The sequence below is a fragment of the Corvus kubaryi genome, unplaced genomic scaffold (assembly GCF_017639235.1).
Source record: "Corvus kubaryi isolate FWS band 111438036 unplaced genomic scaffold, C.kubaryi_AGA036_p1.0 36779, whole genome shotgun sequence".
In the NCBI taxonomy this organism is placed as follows: domain Eukaryota; kingdom Metazoa; phylum Chordata; class Aves; order Passeriformes; family Corvidae; genus Corvus; species Corvus kubaryi.
This window is the reverse complement of record NW_024580946.1, coordinates 3,304-13,356: the sequence shown is the minus strand read 5'-3', so window position 1 is coordinate 13,356 and position 10,053 is coordinate 3,304. Positions and strand designations below refer to the sequence as shown.

Here is a 10,053-nt window from a genome sequence, read left to right as displayed (position 1 = left end):
GTCCCCATGGCTCCGAGGGGTGGCCGGTGCCATCCGTGTGGCTCTGACAGGTCTGAGGGTGTCCAGTTGCGTCGCCCACAGCTCCGGGGTGGCCGCGGGTGACCAGTGCCATCCCTGTGGCGCTGAGGTGGCCGGGGGTGGCCGCGGCCCTCCCCGTTTCCGTATCCGCCTCCCCCCTGCCCCATCCCGCACCTGCCCGGCCACGTGTGGGGGGATCGTAATCCCTGGAATCCCGCCGGGACACCGGGACACGGCCTTGTCCCCACTCGCCACGTCCCCAGCGCTGACACGGGGGGCTCCCCCAGCCCCGCCGAGCCCCTGCCACCCCTCGATTCAAAGTGGGGAGGGGGTTTTTGGGGGGTGTTTACCTCGACACCCCTCCAAGCTCTCACTGTCCCTTGGGGCAGCTCCGGGCTAATTAATCCCTCCGGGATGAGCCTCCCGCGAGGCCCAGAATAGCCGGGGGAATCGGATCAGCTAATGAGCTGAGGGGGAGGGGACACGCCGGTGGCTGGCAGCGGTGCCAGCCGTGCCCGCGGGGCCATCCCCGGGAGCCGTGCCGGTGCCACCGAGCCGTGCCGGTGCCACCATGCCGGGGCTGCAGGGAGCCACGCTCGTGGAGCTGCCGCGGAAGCTGCACCGCTCGCTGGTGACCCGGCGGGAGCTCCAGGGCCGGGCCACCGACATCTCCGAGTCCGTGGTGCACACGGCGGTCATGGGGCTGCTGCTGGTCACCGGCGAGGTGAAGCCACCGCCGCCGCCGGGGGACGGCCGGGGGGACGGGGGAGCGGGGCCGCGGCTCACGGGGTGTCACTCGCTGTCCCCGCAGACGCACCACACGCTGCTGCTGGGCTCGGGCCACGTCGGCCTCAGGAATTTGGGCAACACGGTAAGTGGCCGTGGCCAGCCAACCCCTCGTGGGCCTCTGTGCCGGCGTGCGGGAGGGATTTGGGGTCCCCTCGGGGTCGCCTCGGGGTCCTCCAGGGTTGGTAGCTGTGGTCCCGTCCTCCTGTCCTGCTGGGATATCACATCCCCAAAGTTCTCCCAGCCCCACGGCACAGCCCCTGTGCTCCCCAGCCCTCCAGTCCCTCTGTCCTGGGCTGCGGGAGGGATTTGGGGTCCCCTGGATCACTTCGGGGTCCCCTCGGGGTCACCTTGGAGTCCCCCCGGGCTCACTCTCCTGTCCCTCTGGAGATGTCCCCCAGCGGCACAGCACAGTCCCTGTGGTCCCTTCCTGTCCTAGGCTGTGGCAGGGGTCTGGGGTCCCTTTGGGGTCCCCAGGTGTCACCTCGGGCTCCCCAAGGCTCACCTTGGCTGATCCACCAAGGTCCCATCCCGCTGGGGACATCACATCCCCAGGGACCCCCAGCCCCATGGGGCAGCTGGGACAGCGGGGGACACCCCAAGGGACCCCTGGGGACCTGCCACACCCCAGGATGTCCCCATGTCCCCCCCCCCCCAGTGCTTCATGAACGCGGTGCTGCAGTGCCTGAGCAGCACCAAACCACTGCGGGACTACTGCCTGCGCCGGGACTTCCAGCAGGAGCAGCCCCCCGGCCCCCGTGCCCCCCAGGAGCTCACCGAAGGTGGGACAGACCCCCCCAAAACTCCCACAGCCCCTCCCAGAGTGTTACATAACCCCCCCCGAGGCGCTGACACTGCCGTGTCCCCGCAGCCTTCGCCGATGTCATCGCCGCTCTCTGGCACCCTGACTCCTCCGAGGCCGTCAACCCCGGGCGCTTCAAGGCCGTGTTCCAAAAATACGTCCCCTCCTTCACGGGCTACAGGTGAGACACCCCCCCAAAACTTCCGGAACCCCCCCCGGGACCTCCCCCCTCCCCTCTGGGGTGGGCACAAAATGTCCCTTATCCCCGCAGCCAGCAGGACGCCCAGGAATTCCTCAAGTTCTTCATGGACCGGCTGCACGTGGAGATCAACAGGAAGGGCCGGCGGACCCCCAGCATCCTGTCGGACACACGGAGACCCCCGGCCCTGGAGGACCCCGAAACGCTCAGGTGAGGGGGGGGAGGGCTGGTGGGGGGGGGGCCCCCCGGTTTGGGGACCGCCACCCCCCGCCCCCCCCCCCCCCCCCCCCCATGTCACCCCTCCTGCAGCGACGACGAACGCGCCAACCAGATGTGGAAGCGCTACCTGGAGAGGGAGGACAGCAAGATCGTGGGTGAGCGCTGCGAATGGGGGGTGTCCCCCCCTCCCTGGGAGCCCAAAACCTCTGCGGGTGCCCCCCCTGACCCCCGCTTTGCCCCCCAGATCTCTTTGTGGGGCAGCTGAAGAGCTGCCTCAAGTGCCAGGCCTGCGGCTACCGCTCCACCACCTTCGAGGTGTTCTGCGACCTCTCGCTGCCCATCCCAAAGGTAAAGGGTGGGGCGCAGCCCCCCGACCCCTAAAAACCCCTCAAACACCCCCCCAAATTCCCCTCTGACCCCGTGGCTCTCCAGAAAAGCTTTGCCGGGGGGAAGGTGTCGCTCCACGATTGCTTCAGCCTCTTCACCAAGGAGGAGGAGCTGGACTCGGAGAACGCCCCGGTGAGAGGATGGACCCACCCCCAGTGACCCCTCCCCCGGATCCCAATTTATCCCCCAGCCCATCCCTGCCCGTCCCCTCCCCATCAGGTGTGTGACAAGTGCCGGCAGCGGACACGGAGCACAAAGAAGTTGACGATCCAGCGCTTCCCACGCATCCTGGTGCTCCGTATCCTTTGGGAAGCGGCACGGGGTGGGGGGGGGGACCCGAGGGACCCCTGGGAGAACCCCCCGGGGGGGGGGGGTGGGGGGGGGGGGGGGGGGGGGACACGGGGCCACCCCTCCATCCCCCTTTTCCCTTGACCCTCGCCAGACCTGAACCGGTTCTCCACCACGCGCTACTCCATCAAGAAATGCTCCGTCTTCGTGGACTTCCCGCTGCAGCAGCTCAACCTGCGCGAGTTCGCCAGCGAGAAGGCGGGTGAGGAGGGGTCCGGGGGGAGGGGGTTTGGGGAGGGGTGAGGGGGTGCTCGAGGTTCGGGGCAACGCTCAGCCCGACCCCCACCCCGCCGCAGGCAGCCCCGTCTACAGCCTGTACGCGCTGTGCAACCACTCGGGCAGCGTCCACTACGGCCACTACACGGCCTTCTGCCGCGACCCGGCCGGCTGGCGCGTCTACAACGACTCCCGGTGAGTGCCCCCCGCCCCGTCCCGTGCCCCCCGCCCCGCCCGGGCACCCCCAGAGCCCCCGGCCCGGGTGCTGAGGGGGTCCCCGCAGCGTCTCGCCCATCAGCGAGAACCAGGTGCCGTCCAGCGAGGGCTACGTGCTGTTCTACGAGCTGGAGGAGCCCCCCGGCCGCAGACCCTGAAGCCCCCCCCCCGGACCCCCTCCCCGGGGGTTAGGGGGTGGGGGGTGAACCCCTCCTGCCCCTTCCCCCGGGAGCCCCCCGGGCCCCGCGGCACTGGGGGGTGCGGGGGGGTGCGGCCGCAGCCCGCGCGGCCCCGGGGGGTTTTGTGAATAAATTTATTAAAAAAAAGCCAAAAACCGCGAAGGTTTGGGGCGGTGGAAGGGGGGGCGGGGCTGGAGGGAGGGGGCGTGGCCTTGGGAGAATGGGCGGGGCTTGGAGTTTGGGGCGGGGTGAGAGCGCGGCTTGTGATTGACAGCGAACGGGTGGGCGTGGCTTGGGGGCGTGGCTTGGTGTTAGGGGCGCGGTTTACCCAATGGGCGGGGCCTTTCGCGATGATTGACTCCCGAGGGGGCGGGGTCATGGCGAGCGTGGCTTGCCCGATGATTGGCTGGTTGTGCCGTGGGCGTGGCCAGGGAGGGGCGGGGCTTATCCCCACGGCGCGCTCCCTCCCGCCACAGCGCCCTGTCCATCAACGCGCCTCGCCTCGCCATTGGCCAGGCGCCGCCTAAGCCCCGCCCCTTGCCCTCATACGCGGCGGGAAGGGGCGTGGCCAGCGCGGCGGACGCGGGACAGGTGCGGGAGGGGCCGGGGGGGTCCCGGGGGTCGCGGGGCCGGGCGGGGTTCGGGGGGTCCCGGTGGCCCCGCTGACCCTGCCCGGCCCAGGTCCCCTCATGCCGCCGACCGTGGCCGTCGTGGGCGGCGGCATCAGCGGCCTGGCCGCCTGTTACCACCTGGTCCGCGCCCCCCGCCCGCCCAAGGTGAGCGCGGGACCCCCCCCTCGGGACCCCCGAACTTCTTCCCCCCTTCCCCCAAACCGCGGGGCCCTCAAGGATCTTCCTTACCCCCGGACCTCCCTTCCCTTGGGACTCCCAGCCTGCTGGGTCACCGAACCCCACTCCGGGACCCCCGGTCACCCCCAGGACCCCCATCCCTTCAGAGACCCCCGGTGTCCCCCCTGAACCACCCCGACCCCTGCCCCCTGAGCCCGCTGTGCCCTCGTGGCTTCAGGAACCCTCAACAGCCACCCAGGAACCCCCATCCCCCTCTCCTGGCACTTCTCTCCCTCCTGAGACCCCCAGACCCCCTGGAATTCCCCATCCCCTTTGAGACCCCCACCCCTCTCGGGACACCCCAACCCTCCCAGATCCCCCAGGACCTCCATACCTTGTGAGACCCTCAGTTCCCCCCTGGCACCCCCAATTCCCCCTGGATCCCAATTCCCCCGAGGTTCCCACCCCCCCCCCGGGACCCCCTTCCGCCGCGGTGTCCCCATGGTGGTTTGGGGGGCGTCTCGGGGGTCCCCAGGTGGTGCTGCTGGAGGCCAGCGGCCGCTTCGGGGGGTGGCTGCAGAGCACCAGGACCCCCGAGGGGGCCGTGTTCGAGCACGGCCCGAGGGGCGTCCGCCCGGCGGGGGCGGTGGGAGCCGAGACCCTGCACATGGTACGGGGGGTTGGGGGGCTTGGGGGGTCCCCGGGGCTGGTTTTGGGGTGCCAGAGGGGTCCCGGGACGTTTGGGTTCGGGGGGTTCCCTGGGTGGGTGTTGGGGTTCCCTTGGGATGGTTTTGGGGTGCCAGAGGGGTCCACGGGGTGCTGCGGTCTGTGGGGAACTGGGGAGGATTTGAGGCGTCCCTGGGGCTGGTTTTGGGGTGATGGAGGGGTCCTGGGGTGCTGTGCTCAAGGAGGGGTTTCTAGGTGGCTGTTGGGGGGGTCTCGGTGCTCTGGGGGTCCCTGGGGCTGGTTTTGGGGTGACTGAGGAGTCCTGGGTAGATTTGGGGGGAGTCTCTGGATGGGTGCAGTGATCTTGGGGGGGGTCCCTGGATGAATTCTGGGGGTCCCTCCGTGTGTACCGAGCTCCCTTTGCCCCTCCCCCAATGCCACCCCCAATGCCGTGTCCCCGCAGGTGTCGGAGCTGGGGCTGGCCGGTGACATCCTCCCTGTCCCCGGGGACCACCCGGCGTCCCGAAACCGCTTCCTGTACCTGGGGGGGGCCCTGCACCGCCTGCCCTCGGGGCTGGGGTGGGTGTCCCCTGTCCCCAGTGCCACCCCTGACCCGCGGTGTCCCCAGGGGGCTGCTCCGGGCTGTGCCACCCCCTGTCCCCAGTGCCACCCCCTGACCCGCGGTGTCCCCAGGGGGCTGCTCCGGGCCGTCCCCCCCTTTTCCCAGGCGCTGCTCTGGAGCGGGGTGCGGGACCTGGTGACCCCGGCGGGGACGGAGCCGGACGAGAGCGCCCACGCCTTCGCCCGCCGCCGCTTCGGCCCCGAGGTGGGTGCGGGACCCGATAACCGCCCCGAAACCCCCGATAACCCCACCCCAAAACCCTTCCCAGCCTTATCAGGGCCTCCCCGGAGCGGGCGGGGTCCCGCTGTCACTGTCCCTGTCCCCGCAGGTGGCCGATGTGGCCGTGGACAGCCTGTGCCGGGGGGTGTTCGCCGGGGACAGCCGCGCCCTGAGTGTCCGGTCCTGCTTCCCGGCCCTGTTCCAGGCCGAGCGGCGCCGCGGCTCCGTCCTGCTGGGGCTGGCACTGGGACACGGTGGGGACATTGTAGGGACACCTTGGGGACACTCTGGGGACACCAGAACATGAGGGACACTGCTGGGGCTGGCACTGGGGTGGGGGACACCGCGGGGACACCTTCAGGGGAGGGTCTGTCCTGCTGGGGCTGGCAGTGGGACAAGGGGACACTGTGGGGACACCCCGGGTCACCCCGGTGTGAAGGGGACGCTGCTGGGCCGCTGCTGGCATCTGCTGGGCACAGGGACAAGGGGACACCGCGGGGACCCCGTGGGGACATCCCCGGGCTGGGGGCAGTGTGGGGACCCCCCCAGTGCCCCCCCCGCGCGTTGTCACTGCCGTTGTCGCCGCAGGGGCGGGGTCGCGGCCCGAGCCGGAGGCGGGGCTGGTCCGGCGAGCGCGGGCCGAGCGCTGGAGCCAGTGGTCACTGCGGGGGGGGATGGAGACCCTGGCGCGGGGCTTGGTGGCCTTCGTGTCCCCCCGCGGGGCCGAGCTGCGCTGCCACGCGCCCCTGAGGCACCTGTGCCACCGCCGCGGCCGCTGGCAGGTGGGGACACTGCCGGGGCCACCCGGTGCCCCCCGGGTCCCCTGCCCGCTCCCCATCGCCCTCCCACCCTCTGTCCCCTCCCCGGTGTCCCTTGGGTCCCGTTCCCAGTGCCCCCCACCCCACATCCCACTGTCCATCCCCTCCCCAGTGCCCCCAGACACCTGAACCCCCTCCCCAGTGTCCCTGGGGGAGGTTCCCAGACACCTGGACCCCTCCCCAGTGCCACCCAGAGCTCCCCGATCCCCTCCCCAGTGCGCCCTTCCCCATGCTCTCCATCCCCTTCCCAGTGCCCCCACCCCACACTGAGCTCTGTCCCGTTCCCAGTGTCCCCAGACACCTGGACCCCCCTTCCCAGTGCCCCTGGGGGGGTTCCCAGTCCCCCGGACCCCCCTCCCCAGGGCCCCCCCGGGCCCCCCACCCACCTGTCTCTCCCCCAGCTCACCTTGGCCGATGGCACCATCACGGCTGACCATGTGGTCAGCGCCCTCCCGGCCGCAGGTACGGCCGGACCGCCGGGTCCCGCGGGGCGGGGAGGCCCCCCCGGTGTCCCTGCTGTCCCTCTGATGTCCCCCCGCTGTCCCCAGCCCTGGCCGAGGCGCTGCCGGCCGAGGCGGAGCCGCTGGCTCGGGAGCTCCGGTGCATCCCGGCCGCGTCCGTGGCCGTGGTCAACCTGCAGTACGAGGGGGCCACGCTGCCCGTCACGGTGAGAGGGGTCCCCACGGCTGTCCCCGAGCCCTGGGGGTGTTCCCAGCCCCCCGGGGGTGACCTCAGCCCGGCTCCCCGCAGGGTTTTGGCCACCTGGTGCCATCCTCGGAGGACCCGGCGCTCCTGGGCATCGTCTACGACTCCGTGGCTTTCCCGGAGCACGACGGGACCCCCGGGACCCCCTCGCTGCGGCTCACGGTGGGTGACACTGACGCTGCGGGGGGGGTGACAGGGGTGATTTTGGGGTGCTGACGGTGTCCCCCAGGTGATGCTGGGAGGCGCCTGGTTCCGGCAGAGCTTCGGGGACCCGGCGGCCGCGGCTCCGGAGCTGCTGCTGCGCCGGGCCCGGGCGGCCGTGCGCGACCACCTGGGGCTGGCCGGGACCCCCGCCCGCGCCATCGTCAGGGTGCAGCAGGTGGGTGACACTTTGGGGGCGGGCTGTGGGGGCGCGGGGGGGTCCCACGGGGCTCACTTGTGTCCCCCCACCCCTTCCCCAGGACTGCATCCCCCAGTACATGCTGGGACACTGGGAGCGCCTAGGTAAGAGGGGCGCGGGTGGGGGTGTCCCCTGGCCCTCCTGTCCCCCCCGAGGGGGGTCTTCTGTCCCCAGGGGTGTCCCCAGCTGCTGTCGCCGTCCCCCCAGAGCGGATCCAGCAGTTCCTGAAGGAGCAGGAGCTGCCCCTGAGCCTCATCGGTGCCTCCTACGCCGGGGTCTCAGTCAACGACTGCATCGCCAGCGCCAAGGCGGCCGTGGGGCAGCTTTTGGGGTCCCCCCCCTGAGCCCCGACTCCCCCGGGGTCCCCTCGGCCACCACCGTAGGACAAAGTAAATTTTTTTTATTGAAAAAACCCCTTAGAAAGGTCCAGGGAGCGGCTCATAAATAGAATAAATACCCGCGCGCCCGATCTGGGGACCCCCAAAACCCCAGGAGGGGCCGGGCGAGCCCCCGGCTCACCCCGTGTCCCTTCCCGGCCGTGTCCCCCGTCCCCTCCGGCCAGCAGCCCCCCGGGCTCGCCGCTGCCCCCAGCCCAGAGTCCACAGCAGGGGGGTGGTTTGGGGGTCACGGGGGTCCCCGTGCCACGCTCTGGTTGCCCCCCCGCGCTGGCACCGTCCCCTCCTGTGCCACCCGCGCTGTCCCCGGGGCTCGGGGCGGGGCTGCGGTGCCGTTGCCAGCGGCCGTGGGCGAGCGGGGAGGCGACAGCGCCAGTGCCAGGTCCCCGCGGGGCGGCTTGCGCAGCATCTCCTCCCGGAAGCGGCTGGAGCTGCCGGGGGGCCCGGGGGGGACGCGGGGGCCGCGGGGACCCCCCCGGGGGTCGGTGCCGATGTCCACGGTGAGGTTGGTGTAGAGCGGCCGCAGCTCCTTGGCCAGCAGCTCGTAGGTCAGCGAGTTCATCCCGTCCTGCGTCCACATGCGCTGCGTCCGCACCAGCAGGTCGAACCTGGGGACACGCGGGGGGAGGGGGGGGGGATGTCACCGCTGTCCCGGTGTCCCCAAGCCACCCCCCGCAGCCCCCCCGGACCTGTGCGGGTTCTCCTCGTTGCCTTTGTCGCTCTTGTGCTTCACCATTTTGTAGTGGCCGATGGACACGGGCGGGCGCGAGATCTTCATCCCGGCCAGGCGCACCCTGGGGGGGCAGCGGGGTCACCGTGGGGGGGACAGGGGACAGGGACACCCCCGGTGTGGCCCCGAGCGGTGACATCATCCCAGGGGACACGAAACGTGGTGACAGCAAGATGTACAGATCACGGTGTCACCCCAGGGGGACGGGGATGGGGAGACCCCCAGGGCGATGGGACACCCCCATGTCCCACCCAGGGCGATGTCACACCCTCCGTGCCCCCCCCAGGGCGACGGGACACCCCCAGGTCCCCCCCAGGGCGACGGGGACAGCCCCCATGGAGTGACACCATCCCACAGGACACGGACACGGGGACAGCGAGATCCGTGGGGCACAGAGTCACCCCAGGGGGACACGGAATGGGGACACCCCCTAATTGTCCCCCAGGGCAACAGGACACCCCCCCCATGTCCTCCCCGAGGTGATGGGACACCCCTGACTTGTCCCTCAGTGTGATAGGACACCCCTCATGTCCCCCCCAGGGTGATAGGACACCCTCCATGCCCCCCCCAGGGCAGTGGGACACCCTCCATGTCCCTCCCCATGTGACAAGAGCCCCCTGATTTGTCCCCCAGCTCGGTGGCCGCATCCCCCATGCGATGCCATCACCCCGAGTGCCACACCCCCAGCAGGGTGCCACCGTCCCCTCCCCATCCCCTGGATGTCCCCAAGCCCTACCTGGTGGCGATGTCATCGTCCTCGCCCCCCCAGCCCCAGTACTCGTTGGGGAACCCGTTGATCTTCATGTACTGGTCGGGGGTGAGCGCCGAGACCCCCCCGAAATACTGCGGGTACGGCAGGCTGGGGACAGGGGACAATGAGCCCCGGGTCCCCCAGCGGCCCCAGAGCGGCCCCAGGGCGCGTCCCCCACCTGTAACCGAATTTGTTCATGGCCACCGAGACGTGTTTGGGGTTCCAGGGGTCGCAGGTGTAGAGGTTGTGGTCGTTCTCGGGGATCAGATCCACGTCGTGCAGGAAGAGGCAATCCCAGTCCTCGTCCTTGAGCGCCTCCTTCACCCCCACGTTCAGCAGCTTGGCCCGGTTAAACGTGGAATTCCCGGCCTGGGGTGGGGAAATGGGGCTGGGAACACTGGGGAGGCCCCAAACCCTCCTGGGAACACCCCTCTGAACCCCCACGTTCAGCAGCTTGGCCCGGTTAAATGTGGAGCTCCTGGCCTGGGATAGGGAAAAGGATCTGGGAACACTGGGGAGACTCAAAAACCTTCCTGGGGACACCCTAAATCCTCATGGGGACACCCCAAAACCCTCCTGGGGATCCCCT

General features: G+C 70.6%; 3 protein-coding genes across 4 annotated transcripts in view; 2 read left to right on the top strand and 1 right to left on the bottom strand.

The window, feature by feature from the left end:
* Positions 1–230: 230 nt before the first annotated feature.
* USP21 (ubiquitin specific peptidase 21) lies at positions 231–3,524 on the top strand. Its single transcript, XM_042020102.1, has 12 exons — positions 231–742; positions 830–889; positions 1,463–1,586; positions 1,676–1,787; positions 1,878–2,015; positions 2,115–2,179; positions 2,269–2,372; positions 2,457–2,543; positions 2,631–2,709; positions 2,854–2,961; positions 3,056–3,170; positions 3,259–3,524. Exons 1-12 carry the CDS (start codon positions 590–592, stop codon positions 3,347–3,349), a joined length of 1,236 nt encoding a protein of 411 aa, XP_041876036.1. The 5' UTR covers positions 231–589; the 3' UTR covers positions 3,350–3,524.
* Positions 3,525–3,905: 381 nt separating this feature from the next.
* Positions 3,906–8,015, top strand: PPOX (protoporphyrinogen oxidase). 2 transcript variants are annotated; one of them, XM_042020099.1, is made up of 13 exons: positions 3,906–3,961; positions 4,052–4,146; positions 4,694–4,828; positions 5,288–5,403; positions 5,518–5,650; positions 5,775–5,919; positions 6,254–6,447; positions 6,885–6,945; positions 7,032–7,150; positions 7,234–7,350; positions 7,418–7,567; positions 7,650–7,692; positions 7,796–8,015. In XM_042020099.1, exons 2-13 carry the CDS (start codon positions 4,060–4,062, stop codon positions 7,930–7,932), a joined length of 1,437 nt encoding a protein of 478 aa, XP_041876033.1. In that variant the 5' UTR covers positions 3,906–3,961; positions 4,052–4,059; the 3' UTR covers positions 7,933–8,015. The 2 variants fall into 2 exon arrangements, with proteins under 2 accessions (XP_041876033.1, XP_041876034.1); XM_042020100.1 differs by lacking the exons at positions 3,906–3,961; positions 5,288–5,403; positions 6,885–6,945 and having other exon boundaries at positions 3,968–4,146.
* The window catches only part of B4GALT3 (beta-1,4-galactosyltransferase 3), a 4,148-nt gene continuing 2,063 nt past the window's right edge, over positions 7,969–10,053 (bottom strand). Inside the window, exons 3-6 of the mRNA XM_042020101.1 lie at positions 9,643–9,833; positions 9,450–9,572; positions 8,673–8,777; positions 7,969–8,591 (exon numbers count right to left, since the gene is read on the bottom strand). Coding sequence (XP_041876035.1) covers positions 8,213–8,591; positions 8,673–8,777; positions 9,450–9,572; positions 9,643–9,833 — 798 coding nt within the window. The 3' untranslated portion in view covers positions 7,969–8,212. The remainder of the gene's footprint in view (positions 8,592–8,672; positions 8,778–9,449; positions 9,573–9,642; positions 9,834–10,053) is intronic.